General features: G+C 46.9%; 1 protein-coding gene and 1 non-coding gene across 2 annotated transcripts in view; one reads left to right on the top strand and one right to left on the bottom strand.

Moving 5' to 3' along the window:
• Positions 1-394: 394 nt before the first annotated feature.
• The window catches only part of LOC135386986 (endoplasmic reticulum aminopeptidase 1-like), a 142,173-nt gene continuing 115,679 nt past the window's right edge, over positions 395-26,888 (bottom strand). Inside the window, exons 16-22 of the mRNA XM_064616440.1 lie at positions 23,131-23,278; positions 22,728-22,807; positions 22,549-22,674; positions 8,667-8,843; positions 8,472-8,609; positions 696-759; positions 395-632 (exon numbers count right to left, since the gene is read on the bottom strand). Of these exons, the coding sequence (XP_064472510.1) occupies positions 489-632; positions 696-759; positions 8,472-8,609; positions 8,667-8,843; positions 22,549-22,674; positions 22,728-22,807; positions 23,131-23,278 (877 nt within the window). The 3' untranslated portion in view covers positions 395-488. The remainder of the gene's footprint in view (positions 633-695; positions 760-8,471; positions 8,610-8,666; positions 8,844-22,548; positions 22,675-22,727; positions 22,808-23,130; positions 23,279-26,888) is intronic.
• Trnas-gga (transfer RNA serine (anticodon GGA)) lies at positions 10,689-10,760 on the top strand. The gene has a single exon. It is a non-coding gene; the product is annotated as a tRNA-Ser (tRNA).

Genomic DNA, 26,888 nt, shown 5'->3' with positions numbered 1-26,888 from the left:
ATAATGCTTATTTTGATGTGTTTTTTTTTTTTTTTTGTTGTTGTTCCTTTTGTTGTTTTCGCAATCGGATTGCTACGAGAAAACTTCGGATTGAAGGACGCAGGAAAGGATGACACACCGTGGGGTTGTAAGACACATAAATCAAGCAAACACGTGTGGAATGGTTGAATAGCGTAAAGGGAACTAGGACGAAGACAGCAGGTTCTGCTCAGATTATCATCCGGTGATTATTAATTTACAGTGTGGTCTCGAACGCTGCATGCAAAGAACGCCTCAATATTAGTGAATACTGTGTTATTAACTTCAAAACACGTGCATTCTTTGCATTTCTCTTTGGATGTTTTGCATTGTTTGGTCCATGTTCCATTATATGAAACAGTAATGACTCCAGGAATCATTGGTATATACGTTCATAGATATATTATACATGTTGAACAACCTGAACTGTCTCGTGACCTTCGCGTGACCTTTCGTGCATAATATATTCACTACAGTAGTGGCAGCTGGCGCATTAACCACCGCTTAATGTGTGGGAGATCCCGCTGTTTTTTCCGCAGCTTTGCAGTCGCAGCTTCAATATGGGCAGAAGCTTCGTCGCCCGAAGGATAAAGCACCTGCAGCTGTTGCTTCAACTGCACAAGGGCACAGGGGGTCATTAATCATCACCATTTAACTCGCTTCTCATAAAGCCTTACCTTGTTAAGGTCATTATCATTTTCAACGAAGTCCTGGACGAGGTGCACTGTACGGTTACCAAACCTGCGGCAATGAGCAATTTTCGTGAGCATTTCGGGGTTCTACAGAATATCGACATCAGATAACACATGTAACTACTGGCAGCACCGGCAAACCGGATGACTCTAGATCAGAGTGCAAAACCACAGAATGACCGAGGCCATTTCTCGGTCCGATGCTGATGCTTCCGCACACATCGGCTCGTTCAGATGTTTTGCGTTCTGACCGTTGTGTACCGGCAATAAACTCCCATTCCATTCTCTCCTCGAAGGAGAGCAGCAGAGCACCGCTAGCTTAGAAATTCGTAGGCACGCATTTTTCTGGAGATGATAACATCACTTGAGATGAATGACCAACAATGAATGGAATATCATCGTCTTCATATTACCACTAGCTCGCTTGCGTTCTACTTTTATGTACAACGCATTTGTCCGATTCGATCTGGCGGATAGCCTGCGTTTCCGTAGCATACGTCAATAGCGAGTCTTAGTATACCGTACGCCTTTGCGTACGTAAGGGATGGCGTTTGTGGTTCTGAGCACGAGAAATATACTGCACAATAGGAACAATCTGGGGTAGTCGTTATAGGTTCATGATGACGAATAGCAGCAAGAAGACAAGGACAGGGTTGAAGTAGAGAGGACGACTGCAGACTCTCAACTGAAGTTTAGTCAAAGAACACAGCATCTTAAACGCTAACATCTAGGTCACTGACTATCACATAAATAAGTACGGAGAGAACAGAGGTTTATGCTGCTGGCTTGGAGATAGCACTCAACACCTTGTCCATGCGCAGGAAATCTCAAGAAACCCCAAGGAAATCTCAAGAGAACAAGTCAAGTTCGCTCAAGCATGCTTGCAGACAGACAATTGCGTGTAGTTGACTGTGTATTTAATGCAGTGCACTTAAGCGTTAACACGTTCCAGGTTGTAACAGCCGGGGACATAAGTCGCCGGCCGTCGTGTTTGGGGCCACCGTATGGACTAGCTCGTGCGCTACTTTCTAGTTTTACGAATTTCAACGAGGCATCTCTCTACGAGGACAGGGAAAGTCAGCACGTGTGCTGGAACGGATGGCACTCATGGATTCGAGACATTGTACTTTTGCAGGTGATGGACGAGAATCGGGCAGTCCATGACGGCGTATTTGCAGACCTTTTTATGTGAACACTTTTCAAGGGACTGTCACATCCACCGCAGTCGGTTATTAAACTATAGCCTCGTTTTATTCCGCCTTCACGACTGACACAGAAAATCCGACGCGAACTATGGGAGTAGTTTCCGTGCAACCTGATGTAATGCAAGGCAAGAGCAGACCACGGACGTTGTGGTATGCCCGAATTCGCTCCCAGGAAATCGGAGGACACATAACTTAGACCCAATCAGTGAGCGCCGTCAGGCGAAGACAAGTTCAATTAGGGAGCGGCCAGAGGACCTACAGCGACCGACTGGCAGGCGGCAGGGATAGCGTCTGCAGGCTGCGGAGGGACTGATCGGCTTATGGAATGCTGTTTCTCGTTAGCATCAGACATGTTTGTACCGGCAGCAGCGTAAAGCCTGGTCTGAACTATTGTGTGTCAACGCGTCCGTCAGCGTTGCGTCTGCGAACCGATGCAGGCCCCTTCGAATGCGATGGACGGATAGGTTCACCAAGTTCTGTTTTTGGAGAGAGCGATTGAAGAAATGCCGGTCGTTGTCCTGGAAAACGTGCTGCCGCGCGTTGTTTTCTTCTTTTACTTCACTTTATGTAATCGGCTGGAAGCAGTGTTGAGCAGAGCAGTGAGTTGACAACCCATGCGCGTCCGTCACATAGAGAAGCTGACGGACGGACGTGCTGAAGCTCAATGGTGCGGACCAGGCTTAACACCATCTTCCACGCGACACGGTCGCAGGAGACGTAATATCGGCAAGGGAAAGTCGAAGTACTAGCCAACAAGTTTTCACTTAGTATAAGTGTCCTTCAGTGTTGACGGAGACGTTGATTGCTTTAAATACAATGGATAATTCGAAGAAGCACATAACTACGACAGATTCTTCCACTTCATTTCATTTCTTTTTGTTTCTCTTCTTTTTTATAAGCATCTGGACACCGCTATCACCAGTGCGGGAGCTCTTTGATGCCTTTACTGTATAAAGAAGTTGGCTGTTGTCATAGGTACTGCTCTATACATTACTGAGGGGCTTCATTTGTATGGAACGTCTATCCTCCAGGGTGGTCTTCATTGTATACGAGTTCAAAAAGAAAAAAAAGCTGAGCTTCTCGTCTGGGAGCCTGGTCTGTTGAGCGTTGTTTTTTATGGCTGTAGCAGCTTCAAAACACATCAGACGGAGAATTTATTATGTCGTATAAAGTGCAATTTATATTGCACGCTATATGACACGGGGAATATAATATTATATAATATGGGGAATTTTTGTGATTAGTACAGGGCAAAACTGGAGCACGGAAAACACCATATCTTGTTGTAGAAATTGTTGTTCCCGCACAACAACTGTGCCGTGTTGTTTTCCCATGTGTCTTGTATGCATCTACCAAGGGAAACTTCAGAATGAAATAGTTATTTTTAGGTGAAAGTTTAATGGGATGGAAAATGCAAACCATTTCGAGTCGCTCAGAAGCAAGTGAAGTGTTTTTATGCAAATATCGTGTACACACACGCTATTAGTTCAATGCATGCTCCTGTCATACGGTAATACACATGGGGTATATAAAGACGCTATCTCCAATAGTTTTCAAACAAGTATGTTTACCGCGCACAGAAAGATGCAGATTTGTGAAAAAAAAAAACACAAAAACAAAAACATTTGAAATGCTTAAGGCCGCCTTCATCGACGTTCGTCAAACTACAGGCTAAACGAAGGTCAACAAACGGGTAGTTGAACCGCCAACAAAGTTAAACGCGTTTCACCAGGAGCGTAGCGCCCTCACGCACTGCTCTTCACCTTGATCCAAGTTCCCCAGACTAGGGGAAAAATGAGCCGCGATGCCGCTGGTCGGAGTAGCCCACGTGACACAAATAACACACATGGCTCTCTGGTGGCGGTCATACTTGCAGTGGGTGCGGTCCTAAACAAATCCTCGGGAGGTTGTAGTCACATGACCAGATTGTACCATATGTGATCGAGTGAGTAACTGGGTTTTGGAACGATGCAATGGGTCGAGAGGCGCGGCTTACAAGCGTGATTACGGCGGGCAAACGAGTGTTAAGGAGCGGGAACGACTAAAAGGGTCAAATAATCCATTTTGCTGGCATACGCGCTGTTGGGAACTAAAATAAAGGATTACAAGAAAAGCAGCTGTCTTGTTTGGAATTGATCCTGCAGTTCGCAGCCGACAGGACAGCGACAATGGATGACTAAGCGACTCTTCGTACGTTTCTGTTTCGTGCAGCCTAATTTTTCCCCCTCGCCTGAGATGGCGATCGGGATGAAGTACTTCTCAGTTGCACTTGGAACGAGAAAGAAATGTGCGTTTAATCTGACCACGAACATGACTGTTTGTCGAGTGTGATCTAGCTCACAGGTTTTCGCATAAACCAGCAGGCTACTGCAGAATAGTTCCTGTTCCTGGTGGAGTTCTTTGGTTGCGTCAATAATGCGACTGCCCAGCTTTGAGCTTTTCGTATAAAACCTCATGCATGTCATCAAAGTGCTCCAAGCTGAAACTGCGTCACCATGCTAGTGTCATGCTGCCAATTTTGACAATATTCTATCGATCCTTGCCTCGTAATGTGGCCCAGACATGCATATTTACAGGTGGTTGCTGTTCTGCTTGTCCTGCATAACAATTTATTCGTGCATCTTGTTTAGAATCCAGATGTTAGATTCATTTGTTTTTCACCTCAGTGACTGACACGACATGGCCTTTTTCTTGAAGTGCAGCAGTATGCATACAGAAGTCGGACGCATGTAAATGCAATGAACCGTGATATGTCAACACAAGTTAGCACACTGCATACGGCATCAAGTGTGTTGCACTGCATTCTTATCCGGTAGCTCCTTGCACGAGTCTGTCAGGGATTTCACAGCGGAGGGCAGTAATATCTTATAGATCCCGACTGCTGTGCAGAGAGGAGACAGTCGCAACGGCAGGCATTTATTTGCTTTCTGAGATGCTTCCTATTCGCCTCGAGATCGAACTGTAGGTGGCGCTGCGACGGATGCCGTAGTGGGGATACGGCATGATCGGACGCAGCAGGCTCTGGCTTTTCTACGCAGATATCGCAGTGTTTCTGGATAAAATGCTGCTGTCAGTGCCTCACATATATTGCGGATGTGTTGAAATGCGATACTTAGAACGCTGATAAGGTGTGAAAGTTGACAAATATTGCTGCACTACGAAACGCTCAAGTCGCGAAGTTGTGAAAAGAAAATATCCTGTGTGCTTTTGAAGGGAAACACTGCCTCCTTTGTTACAAACGTGATTTTGTTTGTCTTTTGCTGCTCTCGCTCGAATATTTATTCGTCGCTTGTGTATTGCTGTCTTTCCCGGTACCTTTTTAGCTTACGTAGAGACAACAAGGATTTTAAAAAAAGACTCACTCCAAATTCCTGTCTCCACTGATCTAAATGTACAATGTACTAATCAACAATAACAATGAATCTAAATGTACAAATGCGCAAGAATGTAACATAAGGGCAGAACAGCCCAGTAAGTATTGAAGCCCCTCGCTACAATTTTTGCAATTTTGCGTCGAGCGAGTACGGGAGAGGTTCGAGGTTTTACTCGTCTCCTGGGCGGGCATTCACTAAATGGTGCTAAAATATGTTACGAGATGACCACACCTTTGTGGTGGACTTGACTTTGGGGTGCTACCGGTCAGGTAATAACTACATATAAACTAAGTTTTTGGTTCCAGCGGCAGGTATATATTCTGAAACACGCTGTTGCACACGTGCTTCATACCCCAAAAAACACGCGTGTTTTACATATTACGTTCAGGGGTGGTGATAGCATTTTACCTTGAATGCGTGCGTTCCAATGATTACGTATGTGAAAAATAAAAGCCTAGTCTGTCATACGGTTAGATGAAATGAGATGAAAGCTTGAAATTCACACATTTAAAACACCCGTGTCATAAATATATATATTCATGCATTCATATATTCCATATATTAATACATTCGATACAACTTGTGTCTAGCGCGTGCAGAAATATCCTAACTGAGCATTGTGAAGTAACTTAGAACAGCTAGCACAGAAACCATTCTATAAATAACTGTGACATAGTTTTATACTTATAATAAAATACTGTTACAACATTGACCTTAGCTCTTGGTACATTTTGTTTGATACACAGAACCGCAGTTACAAATATAATATAGCACATGCCGATTGGAATCCGCATACAGGAACATATGCACGTTCTGTAGTTTTCTTCCCTGCTAAGCACGCTGGTGCAGAGAACTAGAAAAGTTCAACAAAGTTTTCCACCAGGTAATTTTCATTCATTTTGAAGCGATTTTAAAAGCTCAAATGTCCAGAAATTGAGCCTTCCAAGCACGTTTTCGAGCGCGATGACCACAGTGAAAGCACCGGCTCAAGCCGCGAATCCCCACTAAAGGCAGTTCACGGAGCATCCGCATGGTGGCGACGCTGTTCGATCTCGAGGCGAATAGCTGACATTGGTGCAGAAGATGGCCAGATTGATGAGCGCTCACTGCATAACCGTCGGGTGTCGAAGGAAAGAAACATATGTTTGCAATCGTTATTTTTTGTTCAATAATGCGACTGCATAATGTTTTCTTTCAAACTAGTGTTCTGTGAGTCACCCGCTCAGTTGTTCCTTCGCTACAGTGCGCCGAGCGCTCATACAAGTTTGCCAAGTCACCTTGAACAAAAAACTACCTCACACATTTTTGGTACATCTTGCTAGGAAGATGGTGCATCGAATGACACCTTGGTCACTCTTCTATCTCGAAAATACGGAATTTACGGTAAAAAAAATTTGCATTTTGGCGAATTTTCACAACTTCCCGAGTTTGTACAGCGGCTTACACTGCACTCGCGGGAGTGAATGTTTTTGGCTTAAAGCATTTTACGGGGGCTGTTCGACAAAGAATTTTGAGGAAGTAATTCCAGAATTTCCTATTGCAAAAAATTCCTTCAGGAATTTTCCTTCAGGAATGTTTTGCATAGACTTTCCATAGACTTTGCATATTTCGTGCATGCCACAAGCGTCGAGCCTGTCGTGTGCGACGGTGAAAGTTGCTTAAATACGGTAAAATTAACTGTCACCTTAGAAATAAGAACTTTCTAACGTGCTCTGTGCCATACGTTGGCTATAATGTCTGCGTAAGGCAACATAAGTTTTCACCAAGCACAGCATCTTTGAGGGGCTCTACATTTAATAAAGTTAAATTTCGTTAGAAGTTACTGATGTTCAGATGCTTTCCGAGTGATAAGGAACGGCCAAAAAAATCACATAAAATTCTAGCGGAGCCCAGCGGCACCTCTGGATCGTTTTGCATGGAATGACCCTCTTGTTCGTGGTTACGAACTTGTTGCCAGGAAATTTTCGATTTTTATTAGGTTTTCCTGACCGGCATCTCATCGTTCCAAGAAAGTGGTTGCCCTTCTGAATTTAAAATATAACGTTCGCTTCATACAACAACCCCAGACGGAGCACAGCCACGGACGGCAGAAGTAAACAATCGCGATCTTTGCTACTTCCACTCCACCTAGGAGGAACATACAATTGCCAGACAAAGGCGTATTTTATAGAAAATATTGCATACGACAAAAAAGAAAGTTTACAAAAAATGGTTGCAAGAACTGCAGCCTTAGGATGCCGTTATCCGCGGAGTGAACTTCAGAATCATCTTAACGCTGTGTTTCACATACAGATAGTGAATTCTGTGGGTGAAATTTTTACTCTTCGTCACACGCAACGTTTTGCGCGCTGGTACAGACAATGTGGCCTCTACCCAGTGATTTTCTTCGAGGAAAAGTTCCCGTCGGCCTTGAACGGTCATTGTATATCGCTGCGCGAACGCGAAGCGGACGGGCTTGGGGACATCGCCTGCGCTACGCATCCGTTTCTATTCTAATGATTCTACTGTCGCTGGGGCTTAGCTTAGCTACTATTCTATTATCATCGCTTAGCTCCAGTGGTAGTGGAAACCTTTGAAGAGAGACTTCGCGAGGATTCGAAAAAAAAAATATATATATATATATATACGTCAGCATCATACCGAACACGAACCCCCTCGTTACCGATTACAACATTCTCGTTCATTTTGCGCGTGTAATTAATTAATTCATTAATGACCACAATACCAAACCGAAACCGATAGGCTAAGAGCAGAAAAAAAGAGCTCCATACTACGGTGGTTCGTCCGGAGGAGGATACTATGACGTCACTCAGCATTGTCGTCTGCTTGGAAACCTGCATTATTCCTTGCCGGATGTTGTCAGCAGTGTGCTGCTTTCAGTGCCATCTTGCTCGACAGAGGCGAAGCGCTCGCTTCGTATTAAATTCTTTGTATAAAAGATGTTGAACGAGATATTTCGTACACACGTTCCTGACATCCTAAAGGTTACGGGAATACGACAATCCTTGTGGTGATTTCGTTGTGGAGTCCCATTTAAAACTCGTTTATTTAATATGTACGTTGTTATCGAACGAAAAACTTTCACGGGGACTGTAAACAACACAGTAAAGGTATCATGCACACGTTCCCGGATCGGATAGCTCCTATAAAGAAATAGTCGAGTGAGGCTGCGTGCAACTTACCCTGCTGCTGCAACCCCCTTAGCGAAGTCCAGGTTCAAGAAATAATCAAGAAGGGCTCTACGGAACTTCATTGGCCACCTGGGGACAGCCTGAGCGGGTGGCCACCCAGGTACGTTTGCCATGACAAAATCCAGGCTTCTACATTTTGATGCCTGTAGTCATAATAGCGTCACACCAAGGTGAAAATGTGCTTACCTCTTCAGTGTATCGTCGTCATTTGAGCACATGAGGCCAAAGACCTGCCACGGCTCCTGGCCTGTTGGAGCAGTTGTATTAACCCATGACTTAATCCTCGTCCAAGTTGTGAAATTCGTGTGTCTCACAATGACACACAAAGCTACTTCATCCAAGCCCCGGAGGGGACCTAAAGACCTTCAAACATACAATTTCCCATTGTTAGTTTTTGAGAGAGACCAACACATTTTACGCAATAATGCAGGTGCAAAAAAAAAATGCAATACCCAAATAGTTTATGGGAGGGGGTAAGTATCCGCTCCTAGGTTTGTGGCCCAGAATCCAAATTTATTTATTTTTTTCTTTCTTACCTTAAATGTGTCCCATTAAATTGCCCTTCCCCAGGCCATTACACGAAAATGTTACACGACATTTCTTGAGTGTTAGGTATAATAAACCACGGGAAGGCACAAAGTGTAGGCCAATAGAAACACTGATATTACTCGTAAGATGATTGTATGACCAAATGCGAGCATCGCGAGGTGATTGCGAGAATCCTCTGTTTCGGTATAGGGAACATCCAACCAGCTGCTTGGCGCCCCCCCCCCCCCCCCCACCACCACCAAAGCATTTACCCCGCTGGCATGGCCCTCCCCTGTGACGCCTCGAAAGTGCACGCATACTCGTGCTCGCGTCGAAGTGTTTGTTTGGCCATGTGAGATTCCATCATGCTTTTAATTTTTGACAGAATACATACGCTCGAACACTCTTATCCCACGTTTTACGTTCGGGAGCGAAAGGATCATTTACGAGGTAATTCAAACCAGGTAGCGCCACGGGGTGCGGCGGCAGAATTCCATAACCGGCACCACACACCGAACGGCGCCCTCATGATGTCTGACCGACTCTGCTTTGTGCGGACCGTGTGCAAACCACACGTAAGGAGGTAAGGGGACACACGTTACGCTAAGAAGCCATAGGAGGACGGAGGAGGAACACGTTGCAGGGGTCCACAGTAATGTTGGGAATCCTGCGTTATTCTTTCACTACCGCGATCTCGGCATTTTTCTTAACGCGAGATTGAGATGAAATCGACACAGCGCGCATGAACAGCCTTTCAGTGGCGCTCTCTCTCTACATGTCACTCGAAATATTTGTCCTAAATAAATTATGTCGATTGTTTTGAATCGACGACACTTTTTATACATATGTCGACGAGGGCCGTGGGCCGTCAATGTATTTCATTAAAGCACCAAGGAAGAAACCAAGCTTCGACTTGAAAAGTTGAATCAAAGCTTGCAAACCTATAGCCAGTAGCATCAAGTGAATGCTCATGACTGCCTAATGTCGGGGACACAGCGGGTTTTCAAAACTCTACAGGAAAGTAGAACTACCTAACTTCTCTGGGAAGCTCCAAAAACTTTGTACACCCACCGCTGAAATTAAACCGAACCCTGCGATCATCAGACTTTCCCATGCAAACAACGAGATTTGGTCGAGGCAGACCACACTTAGGGACGACACAAACATGTAAGCCTCGTACGCCCGGAAATCAACGAATGCAACAACTCAGGGAAAAGAGGCGCTGACGCCAGGAATCGAACCTGGGTCTTGTGATTTCCGGTCAGATACGCCAACCACTACACCACACCAGCACGCCGTTTCCCTTGAGCCATTGAGTGCCTGAAGTACGGGGGGGGGGGGGGGACAACCAACCACGCTATTTACATTCTCTCTTACATCTTTCTCGCTCACTCTCTCATTCATACACGGCCAGGGCGATCTGTAAACGACGCAAACAACGAGATTTGACCGAAGCAGACCACATGTCCCTACGTCTGTGTGGTGTTTGTGTCGTCCCTAAGTGTGGTCTGCCTCGGCCAAATCTCGTTGTTTACATCGTTTACAGATCGCCCTGGCCGTGTATGAATGAGAGAGGGAGCGAGAAAGATGTAAGAGAGAATGTAAATAGCGTGGTTGGTTGTCCCCCCCCTTCGCCCCCCCCCGTACTTGAGGCACTCAATGGTTCAAGGGAAACGGCGTGCTGGTGTGGTGTAGTGGTTGGCGTATCTGACCGGAAATCAGAAGACCCAGGTTCGATTCCTGGCATCAGCGCCTCTTTTCCCTGAGTTGTTGCATTCGTTGATCAGACTTTCATTTTCTCATTTTGTTTCTTCTCAGTCGCATGGCGTTACGAAGTTCGATGGTGCGTCGATATACGTCGTAAGGGCAAAGAAATGCACGGAAAACCGCCGAAAACCTCCTCGTCGCGACCGAATCGACTGTATTCCCTGTGTGTTCCGATTTCATGTGAACAAACGCCGGAATATCTGGTTATCACGGGTCCGAACGCTAGTGCAGAGGCGGATATCAATTACGCGCCCAATAGGGTTAAATTGTGAGCAGGTTGCCCGTACGAAAATGCCAGATCCCTCCCAGATCTGGCGGTATCAGTCTGTATCCGGAGCGAAGTTTGCCAGATCTGGCCAGATTAAGGTCCAGGTTTGCCAGATCTGGCCAGATCAGGGTCAAAATTTGTCCGATCTGGCCAGATCAGGTGCCTTGCTCCCAGGATCTGGCCAGATCAGGAGCCTTTCTCCCAGGATGTTCACATCATATGCCGCAAAGCTTCCCAGATCTAGCCAGATCAGGAGCGCTTACCCCAGGATCTGGTCAGATCAGCCGCTAAGCTCGCCTGATCTGGCCATGATGCTATATCTTCAGCGGAGATCGGTCGTGTCGCGCGCAACTCTGGCGTTATAACTAGATGAAAGTCACAAATTTTCTTCATATGTATAGCAGTTAACGCAATGCATACATATTTCTACGGAACCGCATTGTTAACAAAATTGAAGTTCTTAGAAGTACAAATAATATGAAATCAGAAATGTATTGAAATCAGAACATCAGTATTATTTTATTTACGCAGCTGCATAGCCTCCGTTGGCGTGCACGTTTCCTCCTTTCGTTGTAGATCCCGTTGGTAGTATGTCCGGGCGCCGCGTGCGTGGCCTCTTCTCTGGCAACAGAAATATCCCCGAGCCACACACGCTCACGTGGTACGGCGCAATTCTTTGTTTTGATGGAGCTGACGAACGCTATCGGGACGCTGTCGTGCTTGCATAGCGTGTTTGTTTGCGTCTTGTCCTTGCTTCTCCGGAGAGGAATATAATATGTCACGTGCTGGTCGATAAAAGGTAAGTGTGCGCATTCTGTGCATGTGAGACGGGTCCCTTTGACGTTAGTGACTTCGTTAGTGCGGGAGGCACGGTATGACAACGTCATACGGTTACGTGTGAATTTTTGGGTTAATTCAGGAACGATGCTTCAAAAAGCACTTCGTGAGCATCAATCGGCTGCAGTTCAATGACACCGAGACACGCCAGTACTCAAGTTCCTCAAGCAGCGATTTTCCCAGCACCCGTATAATCCCCCCGCCCCCCTGAAACTTTGAGGAGCAACCCCCGGGATTTCTCTGGCCCCATACGCCCCGCGGGGGTGCCATCATCAGGCCTGACCTGCTGACGCACTTCTGACTGGCTCGCGGAGATCGACTGCTGTCAATTATTACAGGCAGATGAGGCGAAAATCACACAACAAACAACAATTTTATTGAGTGAGACGAACGCTGGACTTGGATAGTACTTGATGAAGGTTTTGAACCTCCCAGTGCCGTGGAACACACAAAAGGTCGAGAGGGACAAGAGTAAGTAGCGGCAATCGGGAAAAGTTGAGGTGTATGGGGGAGAGCCACCTCCAACGAAGCTATTATGAAGAGGTTTCGTGGTCCATTTACTGAAACGTAGTACGCACGTTTGGGCGTTTATGTAAGCAACTAGGTGTCGTGAAGAAAACAAGGGTAGTTGATGCCCCATTATATCGAATAAGTTGCAGCAATGAAACAAGAACAAGAGGTTAAGAAACAGGAGGCAGGACTATAGTATTTGTGACCATGAGCGACGCCTCACTTGTCGGTCTCTGGGCCCCTAGGTGGTAGTTCTTACAAGCCAACACCGCAAACGGAGGACACGGGCCCTACACACATTTCTCAAGCGGCGCCGACATTCCAGATATCATAACACATGTAACCGCCGCCCCACACCCACTTCATACTCCACGAAGGGAACAACCACTTCGCACGGTCAACAGCACACATGTCATCCAGGAGTTCGAAGCAGTAGTTCCCTTCATCACAAACAACACACAAGACGCGGAGATAGCACTGACATCGATGCTTCCCCGACGCCAGAATAACCATCGAGCATACACACACACACCAGGACATATGGCCATACAAGTCCAACACGGAAGCACACACTGTCAACCTCCACCTTGTCGACAAGCGTGAGGCGCACAACAACGCTGTGGCAATCACTCACGCAGCTTTCGAGAACCACACTGGAACACGTCTCGCTCGGAACACACACACACACCCAAACCACGCTGCGTATAAGCTGTGGGACGTAACATTAAACACTTAACGGTCCATAGATGCCGTGCTGCTCAGAAAACAGTGACATCGCCGCCCCCAAAACGTCAGTTTATACGTTTGACTTCCTTTTCTTCCCTTCCCCACTACGCCCTCCGACAAACAACACCCCAAACCAAGGGTCTGGATTTGCCTCGGACTGACGAACGTTCACACACAGCGTCCTCCAGCAGCTGACACCGTAGGTGCCAGCACCACAAACACGCCAAAACACAGGACGAGATCAATGGGGACCACAACGACCACTGCAGCTACGCATGTACGCACAGCAAACGACAACTATCCAAAGAGCACCTTCACACACACAAAGTTTACGCACACCGACGCACGGAAGACCGCCAGCACGCATACACAGACAGATGTCGTCGAGGAACCCAACCAGTCCCCACGAAAGCCGCAGTTCACAGACACCACAGCCCCAGCCCCAACGGCGTACACGCACATCACGCAAAAAACGCCGCTGACTATCCATGCACGAGCCCACAATGCAGTCATCTAACTTGCTACGAATGCGAAAACTCATGAAGGAACGCAGCCGATGCCTGCATCATCTACAGAACTACACCCAGCACCTGGAACACAACACAGCACCTGAAGCCCTCACCCTCAAAACAGTTCCCGCATTAGGCAAACTGACACCTGAACTAGACGTACACTGGACATGAACCTTCACCAACACATTTCGTAAGTTTCTAGAAATATGCAAAAAAACAAAAATCAGTGTCACGGACAACTCGCTAAAATCCATGGTCACATAAGCAATATTAGTCTCACCGACGCGGAGGCAAACGCTAACGAACGATACATCCGACCGAGACCACTCGACCGAGACCTAGCACACAGTGAACAATCAAAAATCGGAGAACCTAAACTCAACAACGACACAAATACAGGAGTCCCTAACACAACAAACGCTGCCAATCAACCATCCAGTACCACAATTACAGGTCCCTGCACCATCACTGCGCCGCCACATGGACACACTGACGCCAGTACCGCTATACAGGGTGTCCCAGAAAAAGTGTCTTTGGATTATAATAAAAAGCTACGCCACCTAGAATCATGCGGTCAACGGCATTTGTTCTAACCAGGTTCTTGCCACCCCCTGATCTGAATGTCATGTATCGTCAGCTAGATTATGTAAATATTTCCGAACTCAACTCGGAAATTTACCATATAGTGGTCACTCTTTTGCCCCACGAATATGAAGAGCGTACGAAAATCACTCAAATTCATGATAACTGACAGTGATATTCACGAGCTGCCCCATCGGAAAAAAAGATTTCCGGAGCACCGGACTATAACGCACGACGACCTTTTGAGCGCCATCGCTCTCAGTCCGACGAAAGGAGGTTCCAGATCCAGCCCACAAAGTTATAGTAGAAACAGTGGTAGTTCCTAAAATTGGGAGAGGGAAAGCATGTTCCCAGCGAAAGCCGCGCGCGATAAGCCATGCCTGTGTTACCGATGCCTCCCTACGATGCTGGTCTGGGCTGGGTTTTCAACCACCTTTTCTGGCACTGACGATTGTGGTGAAAAATTCGACGCGCGCTATCCAATTGGAGCTTCGTAGAACATGATGTTCGGCTATTTTTCCCATGGGATGGCTCCTGAATATCCCTGTCAATTATCATTAATATCAGTAAATTAAACACGCTCTTCGCATTGGTGGGGTAAAAAAGTGATCTTTACTTGGAAAATTTCAGACTTCGGTTCGCCAAAATTTACATAAACTTACGTTACACGACGTTCACATCAGGATGTGGCAAAAAGCTAGTAAGAACAAATGCCGTTGACTGCATGATTCTAGGTGGTGTAGTTTATTATTATTATTATTCAATTACACATTTTCTGGGACACCCTGCAGATATACTCTCACGTTCACTGTCCAACGACGATCTGCAAGTGTTCTCCGAGGAGCTAACATTGTGCCCCATGCTGAAAGCTGTTAGCCAATACGAAATCCACAAGGACATATCAGACTTTGCGAGACGGCTGCGCCTTAGAGAATTCTCCGCGGATACAACAGAAGTAAATAACAACGACCTCGGACTACCGTCATATATACCACCTATACCTGTACACTATACACTGCACTATACCTGTACACTAGACAGGAAAGAAACGACATCCTTCGCGGTATTTCCCAAAGCTCGCACGCCCACAACCTCATTAAAACACAGCGTGACATCATCAAAACACTATCTGACAAGGATGATATCATTAGCCCGCACATAAGTGTGGAAGTACCGTCGTCTGGCCAACAGATGGCACTTCTGAAGTTCATAGGCAACTCAGTAACACGCAGCACAACCTCAAACTGGATCATGACCCAATAAGGGAGTACCACTGAGCTGAGGTGAGTACACTGTACACGCCCATACCATACAGGACCTCCACCAACGAAAGCTCATCACACGTGATGACATCTACTTTTTTTTTCTACTTATTTCCCGAACTCCACAAGGTAGACGCCGACCAGCTCTATTTGGCTGACATCCCTGTCAGTCCTATTGTTTCTAATAGAAACCCACTGACAGAAAGACTCTCAAAAGTTCTGGACCACTATTTAAATCATATTCCAACAACACCGCTATCCCATGTACAAGATACACCACACCTATTCAGAATATCCAGATATGTAAACAACATTCGTATATTTGTTAGTGACACAATACTCGCCACGGTAGATGTACAGCTTGCGCCAAAAGTCCACGGAACACGCGTGCGGCGTTTTTCTCCGTGCCGCGCCACCCTAGCGGCAGCCGGAAGTTGACGGGAGCGGACAGGTCCATTCATTTTGAGGGGGCGCAGGGCATAACACAGGCAGCGACCCATCGTGGCGTTTGCAGCAATTACCCCACAAGGGCATGCCCGTGGAGTGTTTCACCAGGCAAATTCCTATCGCAGTTCGCAGCTGGAATATAACAGAATAACACAAAGCGACAACAGTTGGCTTCTACAGTTCAGTTCTTTTCTCTTTTTCGTTCTCGTCTTCCTTTTATTTTGTCTGGGGATGACGGCCGCAGGGAAATAAAAGCGTACGATATTGACGTAGAAACAAGAGAGGGAAGAAAGACCCAAATGACACTTCGTTAATATTTTATTTAGTATCGCCTGAAGCCCCGTTCGCGGAGATCACAGCGGATATGTGGTCTGGCAGCGATTAGAGCCGGACCACAAGGTGTAGTACTACGTCTTCCTTGAGGGACGTCCATTAAATGTTTATCGCCTCCCATAAGGCGTCCTTGGACCGAATTGGCACCGGCTTTTTGCTTATTCGCAATTTCATGATGCCCCATATATTTTCAATCACGTTCAGATCCGGGCTGCACGCAGGCTGCACGCGGGCCACTCTAGCTGCATGACACCAAGACCGTCTAGTCTGCGCTGGACAGTGGACGACATGTGAACCGGGCTTCTGTCTTGCTGCAGAATAAAGCAACCGTCAGGGAAAGGACCGTTAAGGACGTATGGGAGCAGATGATCTCGATGCCGTCCGCCGTCTAGGCGGACAAGAGGCCCCAAGCCCTGGTGTGAAAGGGCGCCCCACACGCTCACGGAGTGCCGTCCACTGAAGACCACGCTGTGAACGTACCGGGGTAGATATCTGAAAAGGAAAAAAAATGAGTAGGGCCGTCTCGAAGCAGGCGCGGACTCTCAAGGTACGAGGGGTGTTCAAGTCAAACCGGGACTTTTGATTTTTCGCAGCAGTAAAATGAGCTTACAGGCGAGAAATTGGTTTTATTTTTCAACATAATCTCCAGCTGCACTATTGCACTTGTCCCAGCGTTTCATGGAAGCTTGGATGCGAGCAGCGTAGAAACCTGCCTGCGCGTAGCAGCCATGACCGGACCGCATTCTTGACCTCGTCGTCGCACCTGGAGTGGAGGCCCCCAAGGAACGCCTTCAGTGGCCCGAAGAGATGCAAATCGCTGGGGCCGAGGTCTGGACTGTAAGGGGGATGTGGCAGCAACTCCCAGACAAGTTCCTGTAAGGTGCGTGTCGTGAGATGCGCGGTATGCGGGCGTGCATTGTCCTGTAGGACGACTCCTTTGGTGATGAGCCCCGGCCGCCTTTGTTTCAGCGCCTTATGCACATCCCTGAGAACCTGGCAGTAATATGCACTATTGATGGTGGTACCACTGGGCAGAAAATCAACATGAACAACGCCAGCCGTGCCCGTGACCTTACCCGCAGACGGGGTGCTTCGGAATCTCGTGGGAGCTGGCTAGCCCGGATGCTTCCACTGTTTTGATGCGCGTTTAGACTCAGGAGTGAAATGGTGCACCCACGTTTCATCGCACGTGATGATCCGATCAAGGAACGGTTGTCCTTCAGTGTCGAAACGGTACCCTAGCTCTTGGGAGGTTTCCAGTCTTCTCTGCCGGTCAAACACGGAGAGCTGCCTCGGGACCCAACGGGCACTAACTTTCCGAAACTGGAGGTGTTCATGAATGATAGTGTTCAACGTTCCCACAGAAAGGTCAGTCTTTCGACCCAGTTCGAGACATGTTATCCGTCGGTCCTTGATGATCAGGCGCTCCACAAGCTGGATGTTCTGAGGAACTCTGACGCTGGGCTCTGAGCCGCCCCAGCCGGCATCGTCCTGCACTTATGTACGGCCGTCTCGGAACCGTTTGCACCACTCAAACACTTTGCTGCGGCTAAGTGTGTCATGGCCATACGGAGCCTGAAGTCTTCTGCGAATTTGACATGACTTTACGCCTTCATTCACGATACACTTCATGACAATTCGCTGTTCGATGTGCGCGCTCACATCGTTGTCGGCCATCTTGTCCAGCACGTGTCTTCCGTTTTGCACAAACTTTGGACCACCACGTGGTGAACATGGAGGCCTGTCGCGTGTGAAAATGACGAAAGAGAAGTAGCGCGAGACATTCGTACAATCGGGAGACAGAAAGTCCCCGTTTGACTTGAACACCCGTCGTATTGCCTGCAGTTGGGAAGACTCCAAACCCGCCTCATGTGGGACCACTTCGTACTAAACGTTGCCTCATCAGTAAACAGCACATGGCTCCACTGTGCGGGGTCACACTCCGCGTAGCGTAAGACAAAGTCCAGTGTTGCCTCTCTGTGTTCCGGCTTCAGCTCGGGCTTCTGTACCGCGACTCCGGAACGGAGACCCCGGAGGCACGCTAATCTTCGTCGGATGGTTGTACTCCACGCTTGCAGGCTCAGCTCCTTCTTTAGATCGACAGCCGTCAGAAACGGGTCGACCACGTTTGTAGCAATTATTGCCCTGTCCTCGTCCGACGTCGTTGCCAGCGGCCGTCCAGACCTTGTTCCATCTTCAAGTTGCCCTTCATCACGGAAGCGCTGAATGATACGGTTCGCCGAATACAAGCAGCATCCCACCTCTCGAGCAATCGTTCGCTGAGAATGCCCTGCAAGCGACATGAACACGATCTGTCGCTTCCGCTCCATACTAATCCTGTCGCCGGTCATCTTGAACTAGTGCTCAAGTGAAGAAGGCTTTGTCTTTTCATACAGTTGCAGTGATGATGAGGTGAGGGAGACCCCAAGCACCATACAAGCGGAGAAGGCGTGGTCGGACGTCGCTGAATATAAACGCTGAATACTGCTGAATACTCTAGAAAAATGATATCTTTATCTTTAGGATATCATTTTTCTTTCGCTTCACGCGATACTAAATAAAATATTAATAAAGTGCCATTTGGCTCTTTCTTCCCTCTCTTGTTTCTACGTCAATATCGTACACTTTTATTTGGCAGCACCCGTCATCCCCAGACAAAATAAAAGGAAGACAAGAACGAAAAAGAGAAAAGAAACTGCAGAAGCCAACTCTTGTCGCTCTGTGTCATTCCTGTTATCTTCCAGCTGCGAACTGCGATATGAATTTGCCTGGTGAAACGCTCCACGTGCATGCTGTTGTGGGGTAATTGCTGCAGACGCCACGGTGGTTCGCTGCCTGTGTTATGCCCTGCGCCCCCTCAAAATGAATGGACCTGTCCGCTCCCGTCAACTTCCGGCGCGGCGCGGGGAAAAACGCCGCTCGCGTGTTCCGCGGACTTTTTTGGGGCAAGCTCTAAGATCACTGTACTAAGATACCACACAACAGGATTCCAAAAACTTTCTTACGAACCGGGTAAGAAAAATTTTGCAATCTTGGCACATTCACCGTGATTATAACACATGTAGGGGAAGATGTATCAAGATAAGACAAAAATTTGCAAATGAATATGGAACTTTTATTTTTCGTATTTAAAAAAACGTATAAAATCACCAATAGACATAAAAGTAAAACACCCATAGGCACAATCTCAGTTGTCTAGGGCTTCTGATCTGTAAACCACAACGAGCGTAACCGCTTCTAAGGCAAACCCAGAACGAGAAACTCAAAAATACAGCTTGTCTCATCTTGCCCCAACCCTCAGGGCAAGACGAAGCAGCGCGTGAGGCAAGACGAGACACGCTGTGGTAATGAACTATGCAAATTAGTTTTTGCAATTTAAGCACCTACACAGCACCCTTGAGCGCACCGACTACATGATGTGCGATAAAACCACACAGAACGCGGTGCTATTTCACTCCACCATCTTTGCAAACGAGGCGCTGCCTCATGTATCGCTGGTCAGTCGCTTTTGAGTGCGCTTCTGCTTTGCTGGAAGTATCCTAGGACACAGGAATATTTGCTGGGAAATCCTATGGAATATGCAAAACACGAATCTCGGAGGAACAAGCGTAAGGCCGTATAGTAGTTGAGTGATCAGTTTCTAAATTATATTCAACCTAAATTACATTAAAATTACATTGAGTTGTTGCGTCTTGCCCCGAGGATACCATCGGATGCATTAACTTTTTAGTTAAACACCAGATAACCAAGAGTGCCCATAGTTTGCACATATCCTGATGAATGAATAAGGAAATATGATATGGACTTGACCACATTGACAGGATAAACATGCGACACGCTGCTGCACTGCTGACCAGAAAAGGGGCTACAGAAATAGCACCTTTTTTGTGGGTCTCTACATTCCAGGCAGAAGTAAGCGATTTTTTTTTCTCTCTCTCTTCAGCGCAAAGACCAATCTGGGCAATGCTCACGTGCAAGAAAGCTGACATGCAGAGACACGTATGGGTAAAGTTGCAAGCGCATGGAGCAACGAGTCTCTGAGATACGCGGCGTCGAGCAGATCGCGGCGTCGTATCTTGCCCCGTGTCTCATCTTGTCCCGCCTTACCCTAACAGTCACAAAGGACCGCTACCTGATTGCTACAACGTCATGGCTAAGCTATAAGTAGAACTCGGATGACGTACCGTTCCTTGTTACATTCTGATGATGATGTCCGAACAGGCATCGAGACGTCATATTAAATTTGTTTCGTTATGTCAAGCTAGCGTGTGTAAGTTTCCTCATGACGTCCATTGGCATTTGCTCTATCTTCACTTTGACGTTTCCGGACACAATATTGACAGAATTAAACTATATACAGTCATGTCTCGATTGTCCGGACACCTCGGGAGCCATCACTTTTCGTCCGGATAACGAAGTTCTCGATAACCGATACAAGCAAACGTCCGGGGAAACCCGAAAAATTTGGGAAACCTCTTTATAGATACAGAAAAGGAAACAAGGAAAAGATAGTTACTAAAAAAATTCACGCGAAGTGAGCTACAAGAAATCAGTAGGCACATGCTTGACAGAATTTTGGTGACAGCAACAGCACCCCCTGCTGTTCAAAGAAGGGTAATGTCTCAGAAAGTTGGGCCTGCGCATATGTTTTGTCTTTTTGCAAATGTCTTTGGGATAGGCCAAAAGACAGGCGATGCTTTCGGGCGGACTGGGCATTGACGTTCACATGTGGATTTCTTCCACCCGGTGGATACAGGGAGCCCCTTCCGCTTATCGTCTACCATCTCTACCACGTGCCCGCACACACCAAAAGAGGTAAAACAGTACAAATGCCCTGTTGAGGTGTGACCCTTTTGTGAACGTAGCACATGTCAGTGGCAGAGGACGTTGGCACTTTCCCGGATAAGCGAATCAGAATGGCATAGGTCCTGGAAGACTGGTCCCCGTACTTGGGGTCCAGATACGGACAACGAGTTCGGGATAAGCGAAACAAAATTCAATGGTAGCAAGTTCATTCCCGGGAATGTAGTCCAGATAACGATTTCCGGATATCTGAACACCGGATACGCGAGACATGACTGCCCAAGCAGCACAATGTACTTAAAGTCGAGTGCAATAGGGGTGGACGGGTAGGTGGAGGGCCTCGAGCAGGCTCGTTCAACTAAGAAACATTGATAAGACACATACCGTCCACCCCTATTGCACTTGACTTTCAGTACATTGTGCTGCTTGGGTGTATACTAGAATCCGCGTTCAAATCAACACGCGACGGATGTGACAGGGAGTTTTATCTGATATACAAGTTGAACGCCCTTCGCCCGTTCGGTATTAACAAATCACAAGGCACCATAGATGCACGTCTAAAGAAGATACGCCTAGAGCTTTTTCTTCCTCCTATCCTATGCCCTTCTATCTATAGTGTTCCACTGTTTATACTACGCCACTTTTTTTTCTGCATGTCACAACTGTGTGCTATAATTATATATGTTCTAGAAAAGGAGTGTGCTTCGTAACCACTGACCTACTTATATTTGGGAACGTTCCCTCATGTCTGCCTGTCATCCAGTTTCGTCCCGTTCTTTATGCACTTCCCAGGCAGCACAATGTACCGAAAGTCGAGTGCAATAGGGGTGGACGGTATGTGTCTTATCAGTGTTCTTTAGTTTCACGAGTCTGTTCAAGGCCTTCCACCTACCCGTCCACCCTATTGCACTCGACTTTCAGTACATTGTGCTGCTTGGGTTCACTGAGAACTTCGCATTTTTGTAACCGCGTCTGGAGCTATGATACCCTCCTTCACGTAATCCACTCCACATCATGACAAAGGCGCACATTCACCTCGGCCGTAAGCGACTGAATTGACCTTTTCTTCCCCTGGTTTGTTGACACACAATTCGCATGAACCTTTCACACGTCACCCCTAGCCCTTGAAGTACCATGCCAATGAGGAGGATGGTGCCTCCTGAATAAAGTATATGTTCGAAATATTGGCTGCTCTTGTCCTGAGACACTTTCCTTCATACTCCCTTATTGGTTCGCTGGATTTTTCTACCCGTCTATAGTCGCGGAGAACCGTGCGTCAAGGGCAACTTATGAGCAGGTGGCTGGCAGCCGAGGCAGCCTAGGCCGTCCTGCATTAAGTTTTGCGTAAGGCATGCACACCTGACTCAATTGGCACAACCCTGGCTTCTAAAACAGCGAAAGGAATCAAACTGTCACTTCAGTATATGCAATGAACGTACTGGAAATTAATTGATCAACATCCTACTGCTATATAAAATTAATGTTGTACACACTTTCGGAAGGCAGTGTAATCGTTCAGTAGAGGCTCTTCATTATTCCAAAATCCCAGGACAGGTTGGACGCATTCTGGGCGATCTAGGACGCACAGCAGATCTTTTACAGTGCTGACAGTCAGTTGCCTGAAATGACTAGTTTGTATGAAATCCTTGATTCTGTTAAGGAAATAACTTACCGGTCCACAATGGGGGAATTCCCTGACGTACTAAACGATATCGTCTGGATTAACTGGTACATGATCTCTATAAGTCGATCCTGAAAGTTAACAGTCTTAGTAGTATATGCTTGGCGGCATAAGAAATTATACACTGGGCTACACAGGGGGCAGAGTCTCCGTGTGGCCGAATGGTTAGCAGGGAGCATACCCAAGTTAGTAGGAAGTTTTAGGAAATCGCAAGCGCCCTCCGATTCAGATTCTGTATGTCTGTCAGTAGATAGAATATCAGCAACTTGCTGACAGACAGCCACCAAACAGGAATCAGGTAATTGGCTTATCATGTTTTCGGAAACTTTATAGTGAAGCTCTATACCTTCTGAAAACTCTGAGGTCCCTGTAAGGTATACTACTTTGTACGTACGCCGTAGCTGCCGTCACTGTCCAGTCCAGCCAGGTAGCCGTCCACAGCACGTATATATGGCATGGACGGCAACCAGTACATCATATCAGCCACGTTCTTCAGGCAGTTCCAGATCCAGAGATGGCTGGCTATGGTTGTCTGGCCTGCCCTGAACGGCGAAAATAAAATACGTAACTTGGAGTGATCCGAACAGTGTGCAGCACCTGCTACTGAGACTAAGCAATGGAATACCGCTACCGTCTCAGCTACTCAGCTTATACTAGCATTGCTTCAAGTTGGGAAAAGTTAAACGAAACGATACTGGTTCGAAATAAAAGTGACGCAAGTATTTTCACGTCGTGTTTCCTCATAGGCCCTGCCCTAAAGGAACCTGTGGTTGCCCAGTGTACCGAACGACAGCATGCCTCATAAAGCGCATCAAGATATGCGAAGAGACAAGGAAAACGCGAGACAAGGAAGAAACACACAAAAAGAAATCAGCAACAGGCTCAGTTGTGTCCGAGCTGTAGGGTTCTACCTGAAAATGCCAGTATCTCCGATTCCCTTGATAAACTCTTGCTCCGGCAGAACGAACTTTTACTTGACTAGTTGTTTTTTTTTTCATCGCAGCCATCTTGCTTGCTCTTAATCATTCCTGAATTTTCCCAGCATCTAGCGGTTATAGGACCAGGAAATCACGCTGGAATCACGTTGCGACTACAGAAAGATGGCCCCATGTGGATGCATTTGACATGCACAAACTAATCTAGGTGACATGTTGCTAAGGCGTTCAAAATCATGCAGCGTAAGAAAGGTGTGGCTTGCACACGCACACAGAGAAGCAAAACGTAGCATCTGCGCAGCCCAGCTCCTACAGGTGGAAAGGAGGCTGACTGCTTCCCCTTCCTGGCTACTGCTTACTTTCTTTACCCGTTCCCCTCGTTTTATTCCCAGCGCCCTAGATAATAGAGCTTTTCGAATTCTAAAATATTTTTTTCAGTTACATATACCTATGTGAATGCAAAAAGAACGACGACGCTATGCTTGTACGCGAAGGTATATTTGCGACGTGTACCTGTGTGATGTCGTAGAAACGACGTTTTAACAGTTGTTTGCATACTGCGAGAACGAATACTAAATTACCCACGGTGCTAAAGCAAAATGTCGGCTGAACACACAGGCAAGTAGCCTACGGTTTATCCATACTTCTATTTCACTATATTTCCATGTACGAGGGGTGTTCAAGTCAAACCGGGACTTTTCATTTTTCGCAAAAGTGAAATGAACTTACTGGCGAGAAATTAGTTTTACTTTTCAACGTAATCTCCAGCTGCACTAATGCACTTGTCCCAGCGTTTCACGAGAGCTTGGATGCTAGCAGCGCAGAAATCCTTACCGGCGCGTAGCAGCCATGATCGGATCGCATTCTCGATCTCCTCGTCGCAGCTGAAGTGGCGGCCCCCATGGAACGCCTTCAGTACGTGGCCCGAAGAGATGGAAATCGCTGGGGACGAGGTCTGGACTGTAAGCAGAATGTGGCAGCAACTCCCAGCCAAGTTCCTGTAAGGTGCGTGTCGTGAGATGCGCGGTATGCGGGCGGGCATTGTCCTGTAGGATAAGTACTCCTTTGGTGATGAGGCCCGGCTTTCCGAAACTGGAGGTGTTCATGAATGATAGTGTTCAACGTTCCCACAGAAAGGTCCGCCTTTCGAGCCAGTTCGAGACATGTTATCAGTGTGTCCTTGAGGATCAGGCGCTCGTTCTCAGGAACTCTGACACTGGGCTCTGAGCCGCCCCGGCCGAAATCGTCCTGCACTGATGGACGGCCGTCTCGGAACCGTTTGCACCACTCAAACGCTTTGCTGCGGCTGAGTGCATCGTGGCCATACTGAGCCTGAAGTCTTCTGTGAATTTCAGATGACTTTACGCCTTCATTCACGAGAAACTTCATGACAATTCGCTGTTCGATGTGCGCGTTCACCTCGTTGTCGGTCATCTTGTCCAGCACGTCTCTTCTGTTTTGCACAAACTTTGGACCACCACAATGTGAACGCGGAGGCTTGTCGCGTGTAAAAATAGCGAAAAAGGAGTAGCGCGAGCCATTTGTACACTAAGGAGACAGAAATTCCCGGTTTGACTTGAACACCCCTCGTAGATGCTTAGCTTCGGAGGAGTTAGATCGTTAGAATGTAGAGTCGAAACCCGTCAATGTGACCACGGCCGTTCCCGCGAGATTTTGGTCACGAAGCGAAGTGTCATATTGACGAATACCACATATTACGAGTCATTCCATGTCCTTTATGCAAGCTTTTATAAGTAGAATATTGCGTAAGCTGGTAACAGAATACGAATAATAGTGCGTTTTGAAAGGATGTACAATACTTTTCTTAAATGTCTAATAAATACGTTTGATTAGCTTAATTCCCGATATTACGTTCATTCCGGCAGTCAACTCTGTTCGCTTGCGCTTCTCCTCAGACATGGCGCGATGAATGCCGTATGACTACAACAGGTCACTATGACTATATGACCAAGGACACTGCTCTTTTAAGCACGTCATATAGGGGCATCGTGAGCCACTCCGAAAGCGAGCCCCCGTTTTGGCCGCTATAGGTCAGGGGAACCGAAAGTTCAGTCTTCAGAGACCGACTGTCATTGTGACAAGGGTAAATTATAGTTCGCCCATAGTTTCGATAAAAATACCGGTCATTGTCACATAAAGAAATGTCATTTTAACAGACAAGGGTTACATGCGGAGGCCATTGGAAGGGGACAGAACCTGAGAAAAAGGATCATAAAGCGGGGATGTCGTATTAACGAGTGTCATATTAAGGAGGTTCGATTCAACTTTTGTCACAGGGATAGCTACGTCATTAATAATATCTGAGAAAAAAAAAGCAATGTGACACAGTCTAAAAAAAGGCGGGCACGTGGTCACGCAATACCCTCTCAATTCCCTTCATGAAATTACATTTATATGTTAATGCTTCTGTTACAGAGTCTCGAAAAGAAAAACATACCCTGCATTTAACACCTGCAGTAGGTTCTACGATTGCCTTTTCAATCTGTGCATGGCGTTCCATATTGTGCCGTATCCGGTAGGCTGTAATGGTCGCGAGTGATATGACGAGCTTGGGAACTTGTGTGATCCCTGGCTCATCCTGCCTTTCTGGGAGTTCTTCGTCATATTCTGAACGTTTCACCTATCATTGCAGCGTACCGTTCTTGATCTGCTGCAAAGCAACGAACCGCAACACTCGCCTCGGCGAAATTCTGCGTGCTGCATCTCAAAGGAGCATCGAGACCTGATGTACTGCAAATGCTGAAGTTGAATTTTTTGAACCTTCATCTAAAAAAACCAAGTGTGCTCTCGTGTAGTTCTGACGGAAAAGTAGTTTTAACAAGGTTAGCACATTTATTTTTCAGTTCCAAGTCTACGTACTGGAAACCATGCAAGTGCATCCGATCATTCTCGTAGCTGTTGTGTAACATGTATGCTTTCTTACGCATCCCACAGAACCCTGCGCTTCATGAACCCAGTTATACTGTACGTGAGCCTTCTCATTGCTTACTCGGATATGCCGCTCTGAAGCATTGAGATGACGAAGGGCCATGGTGGCTGCACCTCTGCTTTCGAAAGATGAATCATTCCACACTGTGCTTACTGGCTTTGTATCGAGTCTGACAAATCAGACAGACCTGGACTGCCTTTTTCAAGGAAGTTTGAAACGTAAGTATGTACTGGTTTCATATAGCCCCACAACATATTGAGTGTGTAT

Source organism: Ornithodoros turicata, chromosome 3 (genome assembly GCF_037126465.1).
Source record: "Ornithodoros turicata isolate Travis chromosome 3, ASM3712646v1, whole genome shotgun sequence".
Classification (NCBI taxonomy): Eukaryota; Metazoa; Arthropoda; class Arachnida; order Ixodida; family Argasidae; genus Ornithodoros; species Ornithodoros turicata.
Note: the sequence above shows the minus strand (reverse complement) of the source record. Positions and strands in the feature narration are given on the sequence as shown.